Source organism: Lepidochelys kempii, chromosome 2, assembly GCF_965140265.1.
Source record: "Lepidochelys kempii isolate rLepKem1 chromosome 2, rLepKem1.hap2, whole genome shotgun sequence".
In the NCBI taxonomy this organism is placed as follows: Eukaryota; Metazoa; Chordata; order Testudines; family Cheloniidae; genus Lepidochelys; species Lepidochelys kempii.
Window position 1 is genome coordinate 118,537,314 of NC_133257.1, and position 22,167 is coordinate 118,559,480.

General features: G+C 43.1%; 1 protein-coding gene across 3 annotated transcripts in view; it reads right to left on the minus strand.

Annotated features, from left to right (window-relative positions):
- Window positions 1-22,167, minus strand: part of CDYL (chromodomain Y like) — a 191,945-nt gene that overhangs the window by 47,508 nt on the left and 122,270 nt on the right. Inside the window, exons 1-2 of one of the 3 annotated variants that reach the window (XM_073332145.1) lie at window positions 4,989-5,046; window positions 4,163-4,342 (exon numbers count right to left, since the gene is read on the minus strand). The exons of the other annotated variants lie outside the window; for them this stretch is intronic. Of the exons in view, the coding sequence (XP_073188246.1) occupies window positions 4,163-4,223 (61 nt within the window). The 5' untranslated portion in view covers window positions 4,224-4,342; window positions 4,989-5,046. Of the gene's footprint in view, window positions 1-4,162; window positions 4,343-4,988; window positions 5,047-22,167 lie in introns of those variants that run through there. 3 annotated transcript variants of the gene reach the window in all.

Genomic DNA, 22,167 nt, shown 5'->3' on the forward strand with positions numbered 1-22,167 from the left:
ATATTTTTCTCAGGTTGCATATTTCATTTTCAAGTATTGCAAAGGTTTTAAATACTGGCAATATAGTAAATCTTAAGGGCAAGTTCGTTAACCACTTACTCACATAGGTGAATGGTTGCTCATGAGTATTTTCTTTGAAGTTAACAAAGCTACTTATGTGAGTAACTTACTCACTAATGGTTTGGGGATTCACAATATGACCCTAAGATCATTTCCTGAATTAAAGACCTACTACCTGGGGATTCAAGAGAACACACTCTTGTTAAATGTTCTTGTTTCACGTCAGGCTGATAATTTAATTCCAAGTTGCATTCACAAATTTGAATTCCTCTTTATTTAGCTGTCTCAAGTTATGCACTTTCTCCCTCCCCCCATTGGTATACAACCCTTCCAAAGCATGAATGTACTTATGTTACAAATCAATAATTCTGAAATTGCCATTTGCAAATGAACAGTTTACACACGTAGCTACTACTCACATTTGTTTACTATCTTGAAAGATGTCAAGGTTCCTTCCCCACTCTGAACTCTAGGGTACAGATGTGGGGACCTGCATGAAAGACCCCCTAAGCTTATTCTTACCAGCTTAGGTTAAAAACTTCCTCAAGGTACAAACTTTGACTTGCCCTTGAACCCTATGCTGCCACCACCAAGCGTGTTAAACAAAGAACAGGGAAAGAGTCCACTTGGAAATGTCCCCCAAAGCCCTACACCCCCTTTCCTAGGGAAGGCTTGATAAAAATCCTCACCAGTTTGTACAGGTGAACTCAGACCCAAACCCTTGGATCTTAAGAACAATGAAAAAACAATCAGGTTCTTACAAGAAGAATTTTAATTAAAGAAAAGGTAAAAGAATCACCTCTGTAAAAATCAGGATGGTAAATACTTTACAGGGTAATCAGATTCAAAACATAGAGAATCCCTCTAGGCAAAACCTTAAGCTACAAAAAGACACAAAAACAGGAATATACATTCCATTCAGCACAGCTATTTTACCAGCCATTAAACAAAAGGAAATCTAACGCATTTCTAGTTAGATTACTTACTAACTCGGCTGCTACTCTGAAACCTAAGTTTTTACAGGAGTTCTGAGCTGCATTCCTGATCTGTTCCCGGCAAAAGCATCATACAGACAGACAGACAGACCCTTTGTGTCCGGTCCCCCACTCCAGCTTTGAAAGTATCTTGTCTCCTCATTGGTCATTTTGGTCAGGTGCCAGCGAGGTTATCCTAGCTTCTTAACACTTTACAGGTGAAAGGGTTTTGCCTCTGGCCAGGAGGGATTTTATAGCACTGTGGACAGAAAGGTGGTTACCCTTCCCTTTATATTTATGACAAATGCTAACTAGTAAAAAGGAGAATTAAAAAAAATATTCAGCTGGAAGTACATACTACATTTAACTCTTGAACCAAATGAAAAATTTAGGTCTGATGGTTGTGGGCATAGTTTTTCAATGGATGTTGATTTTAATGGACACTAGATCAGGTCCAGACACTGGATTAAGTAAGTTTTCATTTGTATTTTATTTATTATCATTAAATACTCCAATATTTACCTGTAAAATATTTTTGAAAACAGCTACAATACTTAAAAGATTAAGCTAGAAAGAACTATATAGATGCATAAGCTGTGTAAAAGCACATTTTATACAAAAGCATAAAAAAAGTCAGTGGAGGATTTGTGAAACCTACAATTATTTTTTTCAATTCAATAAGCTTGTTGTTACAAGGTTAGGATAGGACAGATGTTTATTTCTTTAAATGATAGCTAGACCAGTGGTTCTCAAGCAGACCTGGGTTATATGCAGAGGTCTTCCAGGGGGGTACATCAACTCATATAGATATTTGTCTAGTTTTACAACAGGCTACATAAAAAGCACTAGTGAAGTCAGTTTAAACTAAAAGTTTCATACAATGACTTGTTTATACTGCTCTATATAGTATTCACTGAAATGTAAGTACAATATTTATATTCCAACTGATTTATTTTCAAATTATATTGTAAAAATGAGAAAGTAAGCATTTTTCAGTAAGAGTGTGCTGTGACACTTCTGTATTTTTATGTCTGAGTTTGTAAGCAAAGTAGTCTTTAAGTGAGGTATGCAAGAAATGTGGGGTATGCAAGACAAATCAGACTCCTGAAAGGGATACAGTAGTCTGGAAAGGTTGAGAGCCACTGATCTAGACAAGACATCTACGGGTGATTTATTCTGAAGTAAATACCACACCATCTTTGTCACATCAGAGTGAATTTATAAGAATTAAAAAAACAAACAAACAAACAAAACAAAAACCCCAAACCCACAAAACAGCTGACATCACATAGCCTCAAGAAAACAATTCACCCTCACCATTACTTCTGACCACCAAGTCAAATGTTACTAAATATTCTCTCTGATGATAATCACATTCAGTCCCTGCCAACCAGCAAATAAGCCAAAGAATAAGGTTGCATTAAAGTCACAAAACCAGCAATGCAGTGTGAAATAGCATGTTATTAGCAAAACACAGCCTTGAGAAATGAGTTTTAAGGCCCTGATCCAGTAAAGCACTAAGACAAGTAAATAGTTTTAACAGTCCCATTGAAATCACTGTGTTTAAGAGATTTGTTAGGTCATGGCTTAAATGCAGATCTACTGTAAAAAGTGACTGAACTGTGGAATTCCCAGTTTACTGCACCTCAATTATTTCTGTACCAAACCTCCTTAGTCTACAAGTAACAATATTTTTTCTAACTTCTAGGCTCACAAACTCAACCTAGGCTCTGACAATCAAGCTGGATTGTTTCCATTTTTCACACTAGAACTAGTAATTTACGGTTCAGCAGGCTAAATTATGCCTTCAGCGACACCTGTATAACCACGTCATTTTCAATGGGATTTTCCTTCACTGACATTTCTTCCTGTTTAGTGTCTCATCTCTTCTGCTGTTCCTGAAACATCCACAGGAGCAAACAGAATATGTTGTTGACCTTGCTGAATTTTCTGAAATCTCTTCTGCTACTTCAAAGGAGCAAGGGAGAGATTGCTTCTACTTTTCAGAATTCTCTGATATCACTGAGTTTAAGGATTTGTTTTGCTAATTGGTCTACTCTATAGATATGGCGTCACACAGGTCAACAGATAACTACACTTCATATCAACCATGAGGAGAACTGGACAATCATCAGTAGCATCTGCAATGAAAGAGGATGCAAGTACTGTACAGTAAGGTTTGTTTCACTTTGTCTTTGGCTAGGTGCAGTTACCTTAGTTCCCTGCATGAAGCTCAAGCAAAAAAGGTAGCTGAAGCAGAGCACTGAACAGACCCATCTGCAGCTTCATAATTCCTCTGCAGTGAGAATTCTGTTTTCTTATTCATTTGGTGTCATGGTTCCTGGGCTAACAGCACCTCTGATCCCTGCTGATCTCTTTGAGTGTAACACATCTCAGGTCTCAGATTACTAGCCGTCACCTATCTTGGGATGGAATCACATAAGTCTCCCACTTTCAGTACAGGCCCTGGCTGCAGTCCTCTGGTACTAACCATGATTATCTACAAAGGCCTGATTGAGAGTCAGACCCTGGAGTTCTGTTCCCTCCAGAAGTATGGACAGCGGTATTCAGTAACCAAACATTTTTAATGCAAAGTATTATTTATTTAGAGCCAAAGCATTTAAGAGAAAACAGATCTTAAAACAATAAGCAAACTGTACACAGGTCTAGCTTATGAGGTGTCTAACTATATTCTACAAGCAGGCCCTGGTAGATCTAATTTCCTATAGAGTCCTCCACAGAGCCTCTCTTTGTGTCAGCTTGTCTTCATGGACAGCCCACGGCAACTGACAATGCCCTCTCTTCTCCAAGAGCCTTTGACTGTTTCATTTCCTTTTGATCTCCAGGCTGCCAGCCTAACAAAACAAAGCTTGCATCTTTGCTGGAGACAGGATATAGGATCCTCAAAGTCAGTAGCTTTCCAAATTGTCTTTCAAATGTGTGCCAGGACATTCTTATCTGGGGAGCTCTTGTGTTGCCCTCCTGCACAGTCCGCACTGAATTAAAGCATTATAGGTATATAACAAACACTCCACTACCTCCAGTATAAGTTATACAGTCGCTCTCAATAATTAGATTACATATTAGTACTCTTAGATTATTACATAGCAAGCTCCATGATGTCATACCTGGCCATGGGTAAAATATCCTCTTCTGTGGGTATAGCTGATTCTTTTGCCTGAAGACCATTGACCACAACTGTGTTAGGTACCCGCATCTGGACTTTTTCTGAAATGTACATTATCCTGTCTTATGTTTACTAAGGCACTTTCCTTTGGATTGTTGTTTCCATTCTGAACAGATCACTTCTGCAATGCATGCAAATGGAAAAACCAGTTTCAGTTTTTGAGTTGGATGGAAAGTTTCCTAGTTGGGAAACTGGATTCTGGGACCAGGCCCCAAACTAAAATTACTCTCCTTACTGTTGTTTCAAAATAAAGGTGAGAAAATAGCTGTGCTGTGAGTACACTTCTGATTGATCACATTCACAATTCCCCTCTCTCACAAGAGTCATTCATCAGAGGAAGGTGACAAGCACATTCTTGCTCTCTCTTGTAGTTTTTTTTTTAATAGCATTTTGACGTACCAGCATCACTATTGGATGAATTCTGTGAGGATTCAGATGAAAGGGCTCAAACCCTTTTATGTGATTCCTTTTTGGACTTCAAGACAGCTTTTGACCTTGTTAATAATATAGGTGCTGGTGGAATGGTTCTCTGAGGTGACCTTCCCCAGACTCTGTGTTAGTTTGGAGTTTAGCAGTGGTGGAGCACTAGAGGTGAAGTTAGCCTATTTCCCCCCAAACCACTATCCAAATGAGGACTACAGAGGAAGGAAAGCAGTGGTAACTGGTAGTGGGACAACTGCAGTGGAGGAAGGTAGAAGTTTATCAGCATCTAGTTATGCTAAAGGAGAAGCTGCCTTCCCGGATTTCCCCTAAAGGGGAGGTTTTACCTGGATTGGAGCGCTTCTTTCCCTTCTTGGTTTTCTGATGGTGCTGCAGCTGTCTCTCTCCCCCAGCACTGCTTTCTACCACTGTAGTAGCTCTGGCTCCTGCACTGACCTGCTCCTCCACAGCAACTTTTAGCAGACTATCAATTTCTCCACAAGACTCAGCAACTGCAGAGCTAGTTCCCTCTTGGAAGGCTCCTAGTTCCTCCTTTCCCCTCAACTCAAGCAGTACTTTGTCAGGGGAGCTTCTCTGTAACCAAAGCAACATTCAATAACTGAGCAAGAATTGAGGAAGGATCCCTTGCACTGGCTCTGCTTTGGGCCACCTACCATTTTGTAGATGCTGGCCTAAAATAGCAGGCAGACGGTGGCCAACTCTGCTCTGTAGGAAAGGAGAAGAGGTGGGAGCATAAAGTTGGCAGAAAAGTTGGCAGGGGAGCAAAGAAACAAAATGTAAACTGAGTTCCTAGCTGCCTGCTATTGGAAGTAGACACACCTGGTAGTAATTTGGTGAGAAGCCCATTCCTCTTTACCCCTAAACCCTAACTTGCCCAGAGACACAGCTCCAGCTGCCTCTGGTCCAATCAGTAGAGAGGCAAAAAATCAGAGGACATGCCTCTCTCAAAGAACAATCCTTACTACCAGGTGCGGTGCTTATATGTTGAGGAGCTTCATTAAAATCAAGGGACTCCTTCCTATACTGGTAGTTAGCATTACACATAGTAAACAGCTGCATGATCTGGCTCTGATGTGTTAGTTATTACACAAACAAAAAAATTCCTGTGTTAAAAAAACATTATTAAGGTTACAAAGTCACTCAAAAGTTAGGTAATGCCAGAATTTAGGTTGCCTTTGTAACATTAATTCAGTTCCTCTGTGCCTATGCATTATGATACAGTCTTTAATTACATGATTACACACTTTTTTTTTTTTTCATATTCAGTGCACAGGATGGATGGTGCTCACTTAATGAGTGGCTATTCAATATTTTGTCTTCACCTTGTGAGCCTTGCCTTATTTACATCACTCTATTCAAACCCTGCTCTCAAGACAGGGTTAATAAACTTCCTCCTGAGTTTTTCTATCAATATACTATCTGAGTGCTTCGATATTAATGAATTAATTTTCACAACCCTGTGAAATGAGGGGGAATTATTATCCCCATTTTATATGTTGAGAACTGAAACAGAGCGAGAAAGGTCAAAAGTATCTACTAATTTTAAGTGCCCAATATGAGCTATGCAGGACTTGATTTTCCAGACTGCTGAGCACTATATAGCATTTATATGTTCAAAGTGCACCTCCCACTGATTTCAGTTACAGTTATGAGTGCTTAGTATTTCTACAAATCATATCCCAGAGACTCAAGTCAGGCATCCAGAAAGTTAGGAATACACAATTAGTGACAACCTGAGCAAAGCTTAAATGACTTGCCATGCATCACAGAGCCAGGGTAGAATCCAAATCTTCAGGGTGGCATTCAGCTGCCTTAACTGTGAAACCATCTGTCTCTTCCTGCAATCCCCTGCCTCATTCCCTACACACATTCCAGGACTCCTCAGATGCCTTTGAAGAGCAGTGGGAACTGTCTGGGGTTCTCTGCTCACTATCCCCTTCCGGTTCCCTGATTTTTAACCCTCGATCCTCACTTCCATTCCTGGGTTTTTTTTTTTTTATTATTTGTTGCCCTAAGACTTCAGTTGTGGCCTGAGTTTAGTGGTTCCTTCCCCTTGGGTGAGGGGGTGGGCCTTTACTTCTGGGTAGGAGTAGGCCCACCCGCCCCAGTATTCACAATAGGTAGATACCTTGCAGTCCCCTCTCTGCCTCCCTGACTCAGACTCACTCCACACCTACCTCCTCTGTTTCCCAGATCCAGTTTTCCTAACCAGCCAGTCCCAGACTCCTCCAACCAAGGCTCATTCCCCCCTCTTGCAGGTCTGGCTCCATAGGTGCTGGAACTATGGATGCTACCGCACCCCCTGGCTTGAAGTGGTTTCCATTATATACCGAGTTTATAGTTTGATTCACTGGCTCTCAGCACCCGCACTATACAAATTGTTCCAGCACCCCTGTCTGGCTCTTGTCCCCTCTGCATTTGAATCAGGCAGCTTCCATCTTCACAATGCATAGGGATCACTGAGAGCATAGGACAGAGACTGGCTTCCTGTTCTTGGTTCAGGCACCCAGTCCCTGTCAAGTATTTCTTGATAGATATGCTAAGTACAGAGTGTAAAACAATTTTAATGTTGGTAGCAAGGGGCATTTGTGGATTACCCTTATTCTTCAAGGTAATGATTAAGCAATGACTCAAATGATACTTCACTTTTTACCACACACACTCACTCACTCTCTCTCATCCTCTTAGCTCAGATGCATTTATGATTCAGGAGAGTCAATTATACTCAATTCACTCTTAGTTTTTATGCCAGTGTAATTGACTATTTCACCATGTGGACTTTGGGTATTATCCCCTTTACGAAACATTGCTAATATCTACGTCTCTAAGTTGCACACCCCATAATTTGTACACAAAAATGTTTTTTCCTCATTTCTCAGCAAATATTTAACAGGAAAGTGCAGTAACGTGATCACATTAAGACTTCATTCATTTTACAAAATACAATACATATCTTCAATCGTGTGAATCTGTGAGCCAAAACATATTGTAGGCTGTGAGCACAGATCCTATGGGAGCCCTAACGTTGCAGTCGGTTGTGGACATGGAATAACTGAAAATATTCCAAAACCAAGGGATGAGTTGGGGGAGGAGTCTCCAGAGAAACACTGTGCAATGCCTGATAACTCAGACTTGTTACAGGGACAATAATATGGCTCAAAGGAAATAAGTAACATTCAAAGTACCTGGCCAAAGTTTCAAACCAGTCTCTTATTTGGCAACCACAATTTGCAAGTACAAAATGAGAGCGTAGGTAGCATACATAGTGAAAATATACCCTTTTAAGTTATGAAGAAAATATGGTAAGAACTTGCACAAAAGCAATCTACAAGTTACACAGTTCAGTTTGATTAGCTAAAAAGTCAACTTCCTACTGACACACTTTATACAGTAGTTCTATTACTTCTGTTTGCAATCCAGAGTAAAACTAAAGAACCAAAATTGTGCATACGAACAGTTCAGCTAACTGCCTTTTTGGATACCAAAACTCTTTCCCTGTAGAACTTTACTTCTTTAGTTTTATTCAAATGTACAATGCTTTAAGGAATTTATGAAGTTACAGAAGATCAATTCATTTCAAGTTTAAAAAGGTAAATGTTTTCTCTTTACCTGTAAACATGGTTCACCAGTTTAAAACACTCCACAATAGCTGTGGCAAAAAGCATCCAGAGAGGGAAGGAACGAAAACAAGTATAGACATACGAAAGAAAGCTAAACATTTCAAACACTGAACTGCTGCCTTAAAGACCAAACTACCTTAGGGTATGTCTACACTACGAAATTAGGTCGAATTTATAGAAGTCGTTTTTTTAGAAATTGTTTTTATATAGTCGATTGTGTGTGTCCCCACACAAAATGCTCTAAGTGCATTAAATGCATTAACTCGGCGGAGTGCTTCCACAGTATCAAGGCTAGCGTTGACTTCCGGAGCATTGCACTGTGGGTAGCTATCCCACAGTTCCTGTAGTCTCTGCTGCCCATTGGAATTCTGGGTTGAGATCCCAATGCCTAATGGGGCAAAAACATTGTCGCGGGTGGTTCTAGGTACATATCGTCAGGCCCTCCTCCGTGAAAGCAATGGCAGACAATCGTTTCACGCCTTTTTTCCTCAGTTACCTGTGCAGACACCATACCACGGCAAGGATGGAGCCCACTCAGCTCACTGTCACCCTACGTCTCCTGGATGCTGGCAGACGCGGTACTGCATTGCTACACAGCAGAACCCATTGCTTTGTGACAGCAGATGGTGTAATAGGCCTGATAACCATCGTCATCATGTCCGAGGTGCTCCTGGCCACCTCGGTAAGGTCGGTCAGGAGTGCCTGGGCAGACATGGGTGCAGGGACTAAATTAGGAGTGACTCGAAGAGGTCATTCTCTTTAGTCCTGCTGGCAGTCCTATTGTACCATCTTCTGCTGAGCAGGCAGGAGATGAGGATGGCTAGCAGTCCTATTACACCGTCTGTTGCCAGCCAAAGATGTAAAAGATAGATAGAGTGAATCAAAACATGAAATACACCAGATTTGTTTTGTATTAATTTGCTCCCCCCTCCCTCCCTCCGTGAAATCAATGGCCGACAATCATTTCGGTGAGGTCAGTCAGGGGCACCTTGAAAAGTTTAATGGAGATTCAGTCCTGCCTGAAATACCGGGGGGAGGGATAGCTCAGTGGGTTGAGCATTGGCCTGCTAAACCCAAGGTTTTGAGTTCAATACTGGAGGGGGCCATTCTGTGTGACAGTTGTTTTTGTTTCTCCTTGATGTAAAGCCACCCCCTTTGTTGATTTTAATTCCCTGTAAACCAACCCTGTAAGCCATGTCGTCAGTTGCCCCTCCCTCCATCAGAGCAAAGGCAGACAATCGTTCCGCGCCTTTTTTCTGTGCAGACGCCATACCACAGCAAGCATGGAGCCCACTCAGATCACTGTGGCAATTAGGAGCACACTAAACACCATGCGCATTATCCAGCAGTATATGCAGCATTAGAACCTGGCAAAGCGATACCGGGTGAGTAGGCAACGTCAGCGCAGTGACGAGAGTCATGAGGACATGGACACAGACTTCTCTCAAAGCACGGGCCCTGGCAATGTGGGCATCATGGTGCTAATGGGGAAGGCTCATGAGGTGGAACGCTGATTCTGGGCTGGGAAACAAGCACAGACTGGTGGGACCGTATAGTGTTGCAGGTCTGGGATGATTCCCTGGGGCTGTGAAATTTTCGCATGCATAAGGGCACTTTCATGGAAATTTGTGACTTGCTTTCCCCTGCCCTGAGGCGCATGAATACCAAGATGAGAGCAGCCCTCACAGTTGAGAAGCAAGTGGCAATAGCCCTGTGGAAGCTTGCAACACCAGATAGCTACCGGTCAGTCAGGAATCAATTTGGAGTGGCCAAATCTACTGTGGGGGCTCCTGTGAAGCAAGTAGCCAACGCAATCAAAGATCTGCTGATATCAAGGGTAGTGACCCTGGAAAATGTGCAGGTCATAGTGGATGGCTTTGCTGCAATGGGATTCCCTAACTGTGGTGGGGCCATAGACGGAACCCATATCCCTATCTTGGCACCGGAGCACCAAGCCGGCGAGTACATAAACCACAAGGGGTACTTTTCGATAGTGCTGCAAGCTCTGGTGGATCACAAGGGACGTTTCACCAACATCAACGTGAGATGGCTGGGAAAGGTACGTGACGCTCGCATCTTCAGGAACTCTGGTCTGTTTCAAAAGCTGCAAGAAGGGACGTTATTCCCAGACCAGAAAATAACCATTTGGGATGTTGAAATGCCTATAGTTATCCTTGGGAATCAAGCCTACCCCTTAATGCCATGGCTCATGAAGCCATATACAGGCAGCCTGGACAGTAGTCAGGAGCTGTTCAACTACAGGCTGAGCAAGTGCAGAATGGTGGTAGAATGTACATTTGGACATTTAAAAGCGCACTGGTGCAGTTTACTGACTCGGTTAGACCTCAGCGAAACCAATATTCCCACTGTTATTACTGCTTTCTATGCGCTCCACAATATCTGTGAGAGTAAGGGGGAGACGTTTATGTTGGGTTGGGAGGTTGAGGGAAATCGCCTGGCTGCTGGTTATGCACAGCCAGACACCAGGGTGGTTAGAAGAGCACAGGAGGGTGCAGTGCGCATCAGAGAAGCTTCGAAAACCAGTTTCATGACTGGCCAGGCTACGGTGTGAAAGTTCTCTTTGTTTCTGCTTGATGAACTCCCTCCCGTCTGGTTCACTCTACTTCCCTGTAAGCCAACTGCCCTCCCTTCCCCCCTTCGATCACCACTTGCAGAGGCAATGAAGTCCTTGTTGCTTCACATTCATGCATTTTTTATTAATTCATCACACAAATAGGGGAATAACTGCCAAGGTAGCCTGGGAGTGGTGGTGGAGGAGGGAAGCAATGGGTGGGGTGGAGGAGGGAAGGACAAGGCCACAGCATTATAAAAGTTTAAAAATTTAAAACTTATTGAATGCCAGCCTTCTGTTGCTTGGGCAATCTTCTGGGGTGGAATGGCTGGGTGGCCGAAGGCACCCCCACTGTGTTCTTGGGCGTCTGAGTGAGGAGACTGTGGAACTTGGGGAGGAGGGCGGTTGGTTACACAGGAGCTGTAGCGGCGGTCTGTGCTCCTGCTGCCTTTCCTGCAGCTCAACCATACGCTGGAGCATATTAGTTTGATCCTCCAGCAGCCTCAGCATTGAAGCCTGCCTCCTCTCATCACGCTGCCGCCACCTTTCAGCTTCAGCCCTCTCTTCAGCCTGCCACCCCTCCTCCCAGTCATTTTGTGCTTTCCTGCACTCTGACATTGTCTGCCTCCATGTATTCGTCTGTGTTTTGTCAGTGTGGGAGGACAGCATGAGCTCAGAGAACATTTCATCATGAGTGCATTTTTTTTTTGCCTTCTAATCTTCGCTAGCCTCTGGGAAGGAGAAGATCCTGTGATCCTTGAAACACATGCAGCTGGTGGAGAGAAAAAAAGGGACAGTGGTATTTAAAAAGACACATTTTATAGAACAATGGGTACACTCTTTCACAGTAAACCTGTTGCTGTTAACATTACATACACAGCACACGTGCTTTCGTTCCAAGGTCGCATTTTGCCTCCCCCCACCACATGGCTAGCCCCTCCCCCCTCCCCTTGGCTAACAGCGGGGAACATTTCTGTTCAGCCACAGGCAAACAGCCCAGCAGGAACGGGCACCTCTGAATGTCCCCTTAAGAAAAGCACCCTATTTCAACGAGGTGACCATGAATGATATCACTCTCCTGAGGATAACACAGAGAGATAAAGAATGGATGTTGTTTGAATGCCAGCAAACATACACTGCAATGCTTTTTGTTCTACAATGATTCCCGACTACGTGCTACTGGCCTGGAGTGGTAAAGTGTCCTACCATAGTGGATGGAATAAGGCTGCCATCCCCAGAAACCTTTTGCAAAGGCTTTGGGAGTACATCCAGGAGAGCTTTATGGAGATGTCCCTGGAGGATTTCCATTCCATCCCCAGACACGTTAACAGACTTTTGCAGTAGCCGTATTGGCCGCTAATGCCAGGGCAAATTAATCATTAAACATGCTTGATTTTAAACCATGTATACTATTTTAAAAAGGTACACTCACCAGAGGTCCCTTCTCCACCTGGCGGGTCCGGGAGGCAGCCTTGGGTGGGTTCGGGGGGTACTGGCTCCAGGTCCAGGGTGAGAAACAGTTCCTGGCTGTCAGGAAAACCGGTTTCTCCGCTTGCTTGCTGTGAGCTATCTTCCTCATCCCCAAAACCTGTTTCCGTGTTGCCTCCAGCTCCACTGAAGGAATCAAACAACACAGTTGGGGTAGTGGTGGCTGAACCCCCTAAAATGGCATGCAGCTCATCATAGAAGCGGCATGTTTGGGGCTCTGATCCGGAGCGGCCGTTCGCCTCTCTGGTTTTCTGGTAGGGTTGTCTCAGCTCCTTAAGTTTCAAACGGCACTGCTTCGGGTCCCTGTTATGGCCTCTGTCCTTCATGCCTTGGGAGATTTTGACAAATGTTTTGGCATTTCGAAAACTGGAACGGAGTTCTGATAGCATGGATTCCTCTCCCCATACAGCAATCAGATCCCGTACCTCCCATTCGGTCCATGCTGGAGTTCTTTCGCGATTCTGGGACTCCACCATGATCACCTCTGCTGATGAGCTCTGCACTCACCTGCAGCTTGCCACACTGGCCAAACAGGAAATGAAATTCAAAAGTTCGCGGGCCTTTTCCTGTCTACCTGGCCAGTCCATCTGAGTTGAGAGTGCTGTCCAGCGCGGTCACAATGGAGCACTCTGGGATAGCTCCCGGAGGCCAATACCATCGAATTGCGTCCACAGTACCCCAAATTCAACCCGGCATGGCCGATTTCAGCGCTAATCCCCTGTCGGGGTGGAGTAAGGAAATCGATTTTAAGAGCCCTTTAAGTGAAAAAAAAAAAAAAGGGCTTTGTCATGTGGACGGGTGCAGGGTTAAATCGATTTAATGCTGCTAAATTTGACCTCAACTCCTAGTGTAGACCAGGGCTTAGTTAAGGAAGAAACAGCTTCTTTATAGTACTTTATGCTGGGATGAGATGAAGCTCAGGTTACTGCTCTGCAGATATGATGTTCAATTCCTTTTTCCCAAGAAGCTGAAATGGATCTTGGGGAACGAGATTTAATACCATGAGGTGAAGATTTGCTAGATTTAAATGTATACCTCTTTAATAAACTGCTCCTTACCTTTTTAGAGACTGTAGATTTTGAAGTTTTAGAACTCTTTTGAATGAGCTAGAAATAGAATGAAAAGAGCATCTAGTTTTCTGCAGATTTCACTTATGTAATACTATATAATAAAATAATAATTTATAAACTTTCACCTCTTGTAACTTGGGGAACTGGGTAACACAACAAATAAAAATGCAACATTAAAAACTCACTTAGCATTAAAAAAAGCTTAATAAAAGGATCTAATAAAAAATAGGGGAAAGCATGAGATATTGGTTTTTGTAGTTGTTTACAAGTGAGGAGAGATGAACTGTTGTGGGCAGTAATTACCATACCACAGGGGCCAACACAGTAAGGTGCCATGCCCTGCCTACCTGAAACATAATGGTGGGATTCCTATAATGTGGGTAGGTATTAGAGCAGAAGCACCCATCAAAAGAAGGCTCACAAGAAGGTGGTCTTGAACAGTAAGAGGGCTAACGTCACTTAGAGTTTTCAAATCCAACAGTACCAACTTAAAATCGGTGTGCCACTGTAAAGAATTCAATATGGTGTAATCTGCTCACAACTGTTCCAACCAGTGAGCAAATACGTTACTGAAGAAGTTACCAGAAATAGGGCTGCTTCATAAGCTCTGTAATTTCCTGTTCTGCTGTCACAGAACTTTATGGTCACAATGGCATGTGCTGTTGTGAGGTCATTTCTGGATAAAGAAGGGTGCAAGTTGTATAACTGAAAAAAAAATCCCAAAATAAAAAGGGTTTTCTATTACACCTGACAGACAGTATTCCACGTAAGTGATGCAGCTGAAAGTTACTCCGAGCTTCCTGAGAGGAAAAGACGCCTTGTTAAAGCACAGGACTAGGAGTCGGGAAACCTAGATTGTATTCTCAATTAAAAAAAAAGTAAAAGATGAGAACTTAACACTATCCCCTCACAAAATTGAGAGAGCGATTGTGTTCTCATCACAGACTCTCCCAAATTATAAAACCTAAAAACCCCAACCCCTTAAAATCTACTCCCGCTTACCTGGCAAATCACACCAAACTGTTTTTGGACATTATAGTCTCTGTCAGAAGCATAATAGACAAAAACTAACTAAAATAAAAATTATGTCTTCTGTGTTTGTTCCAGAAGTTAAGCTCAACTTCATTAAAAAAACAGGAAGAGGTCACAGCATGGTGAACCATCTACTTGACTGAAAAGCAACTAAGAAACATTGTACAAGAATTACAGCAACTTTAATCATTAGAAAGCACAAACACCTGCCATTGACATGAATGTACACTCATTACACGGGGTAAAATCATTCCCATTTAAAATCTCACTTCAAAAAATGATGTAAAAGCCTTAAAGAAATAAACACACAAAAAAACAAACAACATGCAACTCGCGATGTGATTGTGAAAAAGCAATTGTGGCCTGCACATTTGGTAAGCTGTAAATATCCAAAGAGAGAAACCTGAATCCTAAGAGTTCTAAAATTTAACCATTACTGTAGATTATCAGAAGAAATCTTATTAAATATTTAGAGTGCCATTTATGTGATCTGTGCTGTAGAAAGAGAGGATGGCAATGCTCCAACCCCCAAGGGGCAATTTGCATTCAGCATCTAATTAATCTAACTCCAGGGCAGTAACTGGAGATATTTTGTGAGCAAAATCATACGACAAGACATGAACCAGCTGAAAAAGTTCCTCCAGAAATAGTTGAGAAACTTTGGCCCTGGGACTTCTTTTAGACTACAGAAATCTTGTCAAACGTTTTTCTTCTATCACCAAAACTTTCAAACCCAACGCCCCTGGTGTGAAGTAGCATGTGGGGAGATGATCAAATTTCTGTTATACAGGCATTTGGGCCCTATTCTCATTTACCAGTGTAAAGTGCCCAAGTGTAAATGAGATTCCAGACCTGCAGTCTCATGTGTTAGAAATGTCAGTCAGCTAACACTGATAATTCTAATACTGGATTTTGTGGCTCACCCAGACTATTCTGACATAGTACATGAAGGTTATAAGGCTGAAAATAAATGCATTCAGATATTCAAACCAATTTATAAATGCTCTTTGCACTGAAATGTCAATATTTTGGAGGCACCAAAGTTATTTCAAGAGTCTTAACATCCTGTAAAACAGGCTTTGGCAGGAGACAGAAGTGCCTGGTTAAAACCATGAAGATCCCAGTGGGAGAAAAAAAAGAATACATGGCAACGACACTCACTGGTCAGCAACTAGAATTACTCTTCAGTCAATGAGGCACTCCTACTACCAAACTCTAAGAAATAAACAAAGCCTTTGCAGGATCCCCAGGCTTTGGCAGCCTGAGAAGCCATATGGAACTCGAAATGAAACTTGGGTCTCTGGCATGACCACACTGAGCACTATAAAGTAGGTTACTAGATTCATGGGTACTTTTAAAGCAGATTTTCCATGCTATTGTACACAGTCTCCAGGGATTTTTACATATAAACTATGGTATTTTAGCAAAGGCAACATTAACAGAGGAAATTCAAAAACACTGGCAGATTTACTAATTCTGGAGAGTCCTCTTAGGGATTTTTTCCTCCTGAAGGAGGGATGAAATAAAGTCAAGACCATTCTCCAATGGAATATTATCCCTAACTCCAGAGATCTGCCAGAAATCCTTTACAGTAGGTTCAGAAACTGGTTCTTCATAGACCCGGTAGAATATACCTTATTCTGCAGCTTGGCCAGTTCATTCAATGGACAAATGCCTACTACACTGGATATAAACAGAGTAGAAAAATGCTGAAAGGGAGAAAATTTCATTTGACTCAGATAAAGAAAATTCAAGGACTTATTTTTATCTTATCTTTTAGGGGGGAAGCCCACAAACACTCTAGGAAAACATTTCAGAGTCTGATTAGAGAAAAAATGAGGACCATCAATGGGTTCCCATAGCAGGAGTCTCTCAAGCAAATGACTTCAAGGTTGAGTATTTGTAGTGTTCCAGCCATTTTGGCCCCAGGATATGTGACACTCTGATTACCATTCCCCAGACCTGCAGAGGAGCTTTGTGTCACTTGAAAGCTTGTCTCTTTCATCAACAGAAGATATTACTTCACCCACCTTGTCTCTTTCAAGGCTGAACATCAGTGACTGCATTTTAGTTGGAGAAATAACGTTAGTAGACATCCTTAATGACTGTTTGTCTGCATCTCCTTTGGAGGCTACCTTTTTCATTGGTTTGTTTGAGGAAAACCAACTGCACAGAGATCAGGATCTGTGGCATTATGCTTCCAAAGTGCTTTACAAACTCACGGCGCAACTTCAGAAAATCGGGAGCAATGCTGGAATACATGATTAGGGACACAAGACAAACTACATTGGCTTGTTCAGCAGAATGTCAAAGAATATGAGAAATGAAAAGGACCAAGGGAAGGGGGCAGCAAGAAAAATAAAGTGTGACAACCATTAGTAAGTTTAAAGAGAAAAGCCACTATGGAAGATAGCAGAGTAGATAAGGGAATCATAGCACATTGCACAAACTGCAAGCACTAACAAAAGTATGATCTGTGGGGATATTTGGATGTACCCGCTTGCTACATCTCGTCTTAATGACACTATAAACTCTTCTGGGCAAGAGCCTTTTTTTTTTTTTTTTTTTTTACTGTTTTTCACAGTGTCTACCAGAATGGGCCCCAAATCTTTCCTGGGACCTGCAGGAGAAGCAAGTCAAATAAAAATAATGTATGGATAACTGGCATAAAACTGTCTAGCAGAGGTATCTTGCACAGTTGCCTAAATTCTGGGTTACTCAGGAGTTCCTCCAGACTGCTGGACTGGTTTTAAAATAACAAGATTTGCAAAAAATAACTGGGCACTAAATTGAGTTGTTTGTGATTTGAAGTTTCTGATAATATGAAAAACTACCTTTAAAGTTCCACGTTGCCATTTGTATTTTTCTGATATAACAACTTCTCAGTTGTCACTACTCCTAAAGTCCCATAACTGATCGGTACAGTGTTTACTACTACATCATGGGTATAGTTTACTTTCTGTATGTCAGTCAGTATCAGTTGGTGTAAAGATACTGACCAGAGAGGAGTCTCCTTGAAGATTTGTAGCTAAAGAACACTAAACAGAAAGCCCTGCCACCTATGTGATTATACATAACTGCCTTGAAGGTGTTTTAGTGCATTTTAGCATACCTGCCCAGCATGTGTAAACAGTGGCTACAGCAAGCTGAAATTTTTTAAAGTATTGTATTTTAGCATTCCATTTACCCAACAAACCTTTCAAATTCAGTAACAGAATGTACAGTATCCTGTATATTTTTCATGTGTTCTCTCTATTGCCCCCATTATGAGTAATACAGTATCTTACCCACAACTGCAATACTGTGTGCACATATATCAACTATCAATAAAAATAAACTTCTCCACAGAAAATTTACATTTTACACACTAAAGTATGCCTTTTTCTACACAGGTGCACTTGAAGAGGAAGGGAACCTTACCACACCGCAGTGCACTTACACAGGACCAGGCATAATGTCTCCTGGAGCTGGTGAGCACAAAGGGGGTGGACCAGCTAGTATTGCCTACGACTATGAAAAGCACCAGAATGGGTGTTTCTGGACAGATTGTGCACTAGGATATTCTTCCGTTTCCAAATGAGTTGGGATACCTTTGCTGGGACCTTCTTCAAAAGGTGTAGCAAGTCCCACTCTGCACTGCATTATTCCTAGGGTATAAAAAGCATATACTTTTTAAAGAAAAATTGCCTCGACTCTGTGCCTTCCCCCTGTTCTAATGAGCTTCATAAGGAAGTCTACCTTGCACTGTGTGGTCTACAGGCTGAAGAGTATGTTTGTACTAATGTTTGAAATTATATTGAATTATGCATCTTAATCTGTCGAAGAGCTGAAAAGTGACAAACATAATTGCAGTTCGGTGAGCTGTGCTGGGATTTGCACTAAAGACTTCTCTCAAACATCTGAAAAGTTCCAAGTCTATTAACTACAACAGCTACGTTTCCCACAACATTTTTATTAGCATTGAAGGAGAACACTTCAACCTCCCTAGTCATTCAATTACAGACCTAAAAGTCGCATTTCTTCAACAAAAAACCTTCAAAAACAGACTCCAATGAGAGACTGCTGAATTGGAATTAATTTGCAAACTGGATACAATTAACTTAGGATTGAATAGAGACTGGGAGTGGATGTGTCATTACACAAAGTAAAACTATTTCCCCTTGTTTATTTCCCCTCCTACTGTTCTTGTAAAGTGCTGGAAATGACCCACCTGGATTATCACTACAAAAGGCTCTCCCCCACCCCCCAGCTCTCCTGCTGGTAATAGCTCATCTTTCCTGATCACTATTGTTACAGTCTGTATGGTAACACCTATTGTTTCATGTTCTCTGTGTATATAAAATCTCCCCACTATATTTTCCACTGAATTCATCCGATGAAGTGAGCTGTAGCTCATGAAAGCTTATGCTCTAATAAATTTGTTAGTCTCTAAGGTGTCACAAGTACTTCTTTTCTTTTTACGGATACAGACTAACATGGCTGCTACTCTGAAACCTGTCAGATATGATGTGCTCCATCGTTTGTGCCAGGTGACCAGAGTCATATACAGGTGTTTGCCTCATTTTCCATTTAAAGAGGGGTTGTCACATCTCCCATTAGATGTCTTGATGTGATTCAATCTGCACCAGACTCTCCAACATAAATCAAAACACAGTGATTCCTTGGTAGGGTCAATGATAAGTTTGTTTTGAGAGCTCGAAACACTCCATGTGGCTCTCCATTGAGCCTCAGTGTCAAAGTTGAATGTAAGGGTCATGATGAGGTTCCATAGAGGGTTGTGGGATTTCAATCTTGTCTTTGGCGGGTTCTGCAGGTTGTTGTGCAACAGGATCCTCATGTTTGCATTGACATGGTTGAGAAAGCAAGATGTCTGGGCAGCTCTTCTAATCTGTGGAGGCTGGTTGTGTGATAGGATGGGGAGCCAATCAACTGGAGTAGATTTGAGCGTCCCTGACACTGTGCATGGTGTTATTGAGTTGAGTACCAAGCAGTTTAGTGTGTCTGCTGTGAGAACACAATGGCGCACAATATTCAGCTGCAGAATATATCAAGGCAATTGTTGCAGTTTGTAAGGTCTGTGGACTGGAGCCCCATGCTGTTCCAGCCAATTTCCTGATAAGCGCAGCACAAGACCTGACCTTATCACGGATGTTCTCGAGGTGTTGTTGAAAGGTCAAACTCCGGTCCAGCGTAAAGCTGAGATACTTTAGTTAGAACAGGGGTGGGAAAACTTTTTGCCTGAGGGCCACATCTGGGTGGGGAAATTGTATGCAGGGCCATGAATGTAGGGCTGGGGCAGGGGGTTGGGGTGTGGGAAGGAGTGCGGGAGGGGGTGCGGTGTGCAGGAAGGGGCTCAGGGCAAGGGATTGGGGTGTATGAGGGGGCTCAGGGCAGGGGGTTGGGGTGCAGGAGGGGTTCGGGGTGCGGGCTCTGGCTTGGCACCACTTACCTGGAGCGGCTCCAGGGTGGCAGTGGCAAGCAGCAGGGCTCAGGCAGGCTTCCTGCCCCCCCTGACCCCACGCCGCTCCCAGAAGCGGCCAGCACCCTGTCCCTGTGGCCCCTGGGGGGAAAGGGGGACAGAGGGCTCCGCGTGCTGCCCCCGCCAGTGGGTACCTCCCCAGAAGCTCCCATTGGTGGTTCCCGCTCCAGGTAAGCGGTAAGCTGCTCCAGGTAAGCCGTAGTTTGCCCATCCCTGAGTTAGAATCAGAGACATCATTTTAGTAAACATATACAAGCCATCTAATATCATGTGGCCTGATCCCATCTTCCCTTCCCTTCTTCATCCAACCATCTACATAGGCGACTTTAACAGCCATCATGAAGACTGGGGATACTGCTCAAACGACACAGCTGGGGAACAGATCACAGAATGGAACTTCCTTAAAGATCTCCATCAGCTCTATGATGCAAAGCAATGCAGATCTTTTCAGTCTCCAAGGTGGACAATGGATCACAACCCTGGCCTGTGTTTTGTGACCCGTAACAGAACAGGTATCCCACTGGCCACAACAAGAACCATCTTGAGTCAATTCCTGCATAGCCAACGTGGCCCAATTATCCTCCAGATTGGCCTGGAAATGCCTCTTCTGCAGTTGGTGCCAAAGCCACTTTGGAATTTCCGCAAGGCTGACTGACCTTCAGAAACAGAACACTGGATCCCACAGCTCGAACAGATACCTAGAAACTTTCGCCATTTTAGAAAAATCCTAAAATCGACCGTTAAGTAGTACATCCTACGCAGTCACCACAAGGCTTTCATCTCCTGAGGGAAGATGAAAGAAGTGGCAACCCAGATAAAGCCACTGTGTTGCTAGAATCCTTGAATTCGGCGCAATTGAAAAGAGATTGTTGAAAGCCTTAATTTCACCCATTCGAGCTGCAAGGCATGAGCTCTTTTGTGGCAACTTGGAGGATCCCAGCCAGTAATGCGAGTCCCGGCAAAGGTGACCACAAAATGCTGTCGCCTCTCATCTTCTTTCTAATAGCAAGATGCCAACAAGATTACACGCCAGGAGGTCCAGTGGGAATTCCACAAAAACCTTCACCCAATGCCTGGAGGACTCTCCACTCTCCTCTCTGTACTCTGTAGAGGAGATCAAAATTGCGTTTTTGGAAACCAAAAGCCGGAAAGCTGCAGGGGTTGATGTAATTCCTCCAGAGTTTCTCAAGAACCTGGGGAGATGGGGATAGGAATGGCTGGGGGAGCTTTTTACAGCCATGCACAGAATCAGACAAGTGCCAACAAGCTGGTGACAAGCAACAGTGGTTGTCTTACTGTAGCCTGGGAAACTGCAACCAGTTATCGCCCCATCTCTCTCCTCTCAACCACCAGAAAGCTCATGGATGGAATGGGCACTGCTCCGTCATCTGTCTGACATTATCAAAGACATCCTCCCAGTGGAGCAGGCAGGACTTTGCCCAAAGAGGAACTGCTGTGACCAAGTAGCTTCACTCACTGGCTACACTGAGGCAGGATTCTAACGTAAATTGAAGACAGGGATTGCCCTTTGTTGATTTGTCCTCGGCATATGCATTGCCTGGAGACAGGCCTCCTCCTCAAGATCTCCTGCGTCATTCACTGCTGTGAATGATCCGTCTCTTAGCAGCGTTGCCTGGGGACCACCACTTTAAGGTACACCTTAATGGCCAGATCAGTAGACAAAGAACTCTTAACTCAGGGACACCTCAGGGCTTTGTCCTGGCCCCAATACTTTTTAATCTATACACCATGGATATACCAGAGACAGAGTTGAGGAAATTCATGTATGTGGATGACATTGCCCTAGTTGTTCAGCACACAAGCCTCCATAGCATCAGCTAAACCCGAACCCAAGAGCTTAGCACAACGGCTGGATTATTTCCAATGCTGGAAAAAAAAATCTGGTGACTGCTTTCCATCTGAACAATAAAATGGCTAATACGAAACTCGATGTGTAATTCTGTGGTGAGAGTGTCAGCCATGAAAGAGAACAGTACAGATTGCTCAGAAAATTCTACAACTAAAAGAACCTATGGGTATGTCTACACTTTGAGCTGAGGATGTGACTCCCAGCTCAAGGAAGCATACTCATGCTAGCTCGCATCAAGCTAGCATGCTAAAAACAGACTGTAGCTGCAGCACATGGAGTGAAGGGATGGGCTAACTGCCCTAAGAGTGTGCCTAAAGTCTCAGATGGGTACATACTTGGGGTGGCTAGCTCATGCCACTGCTCACTCTGCCACA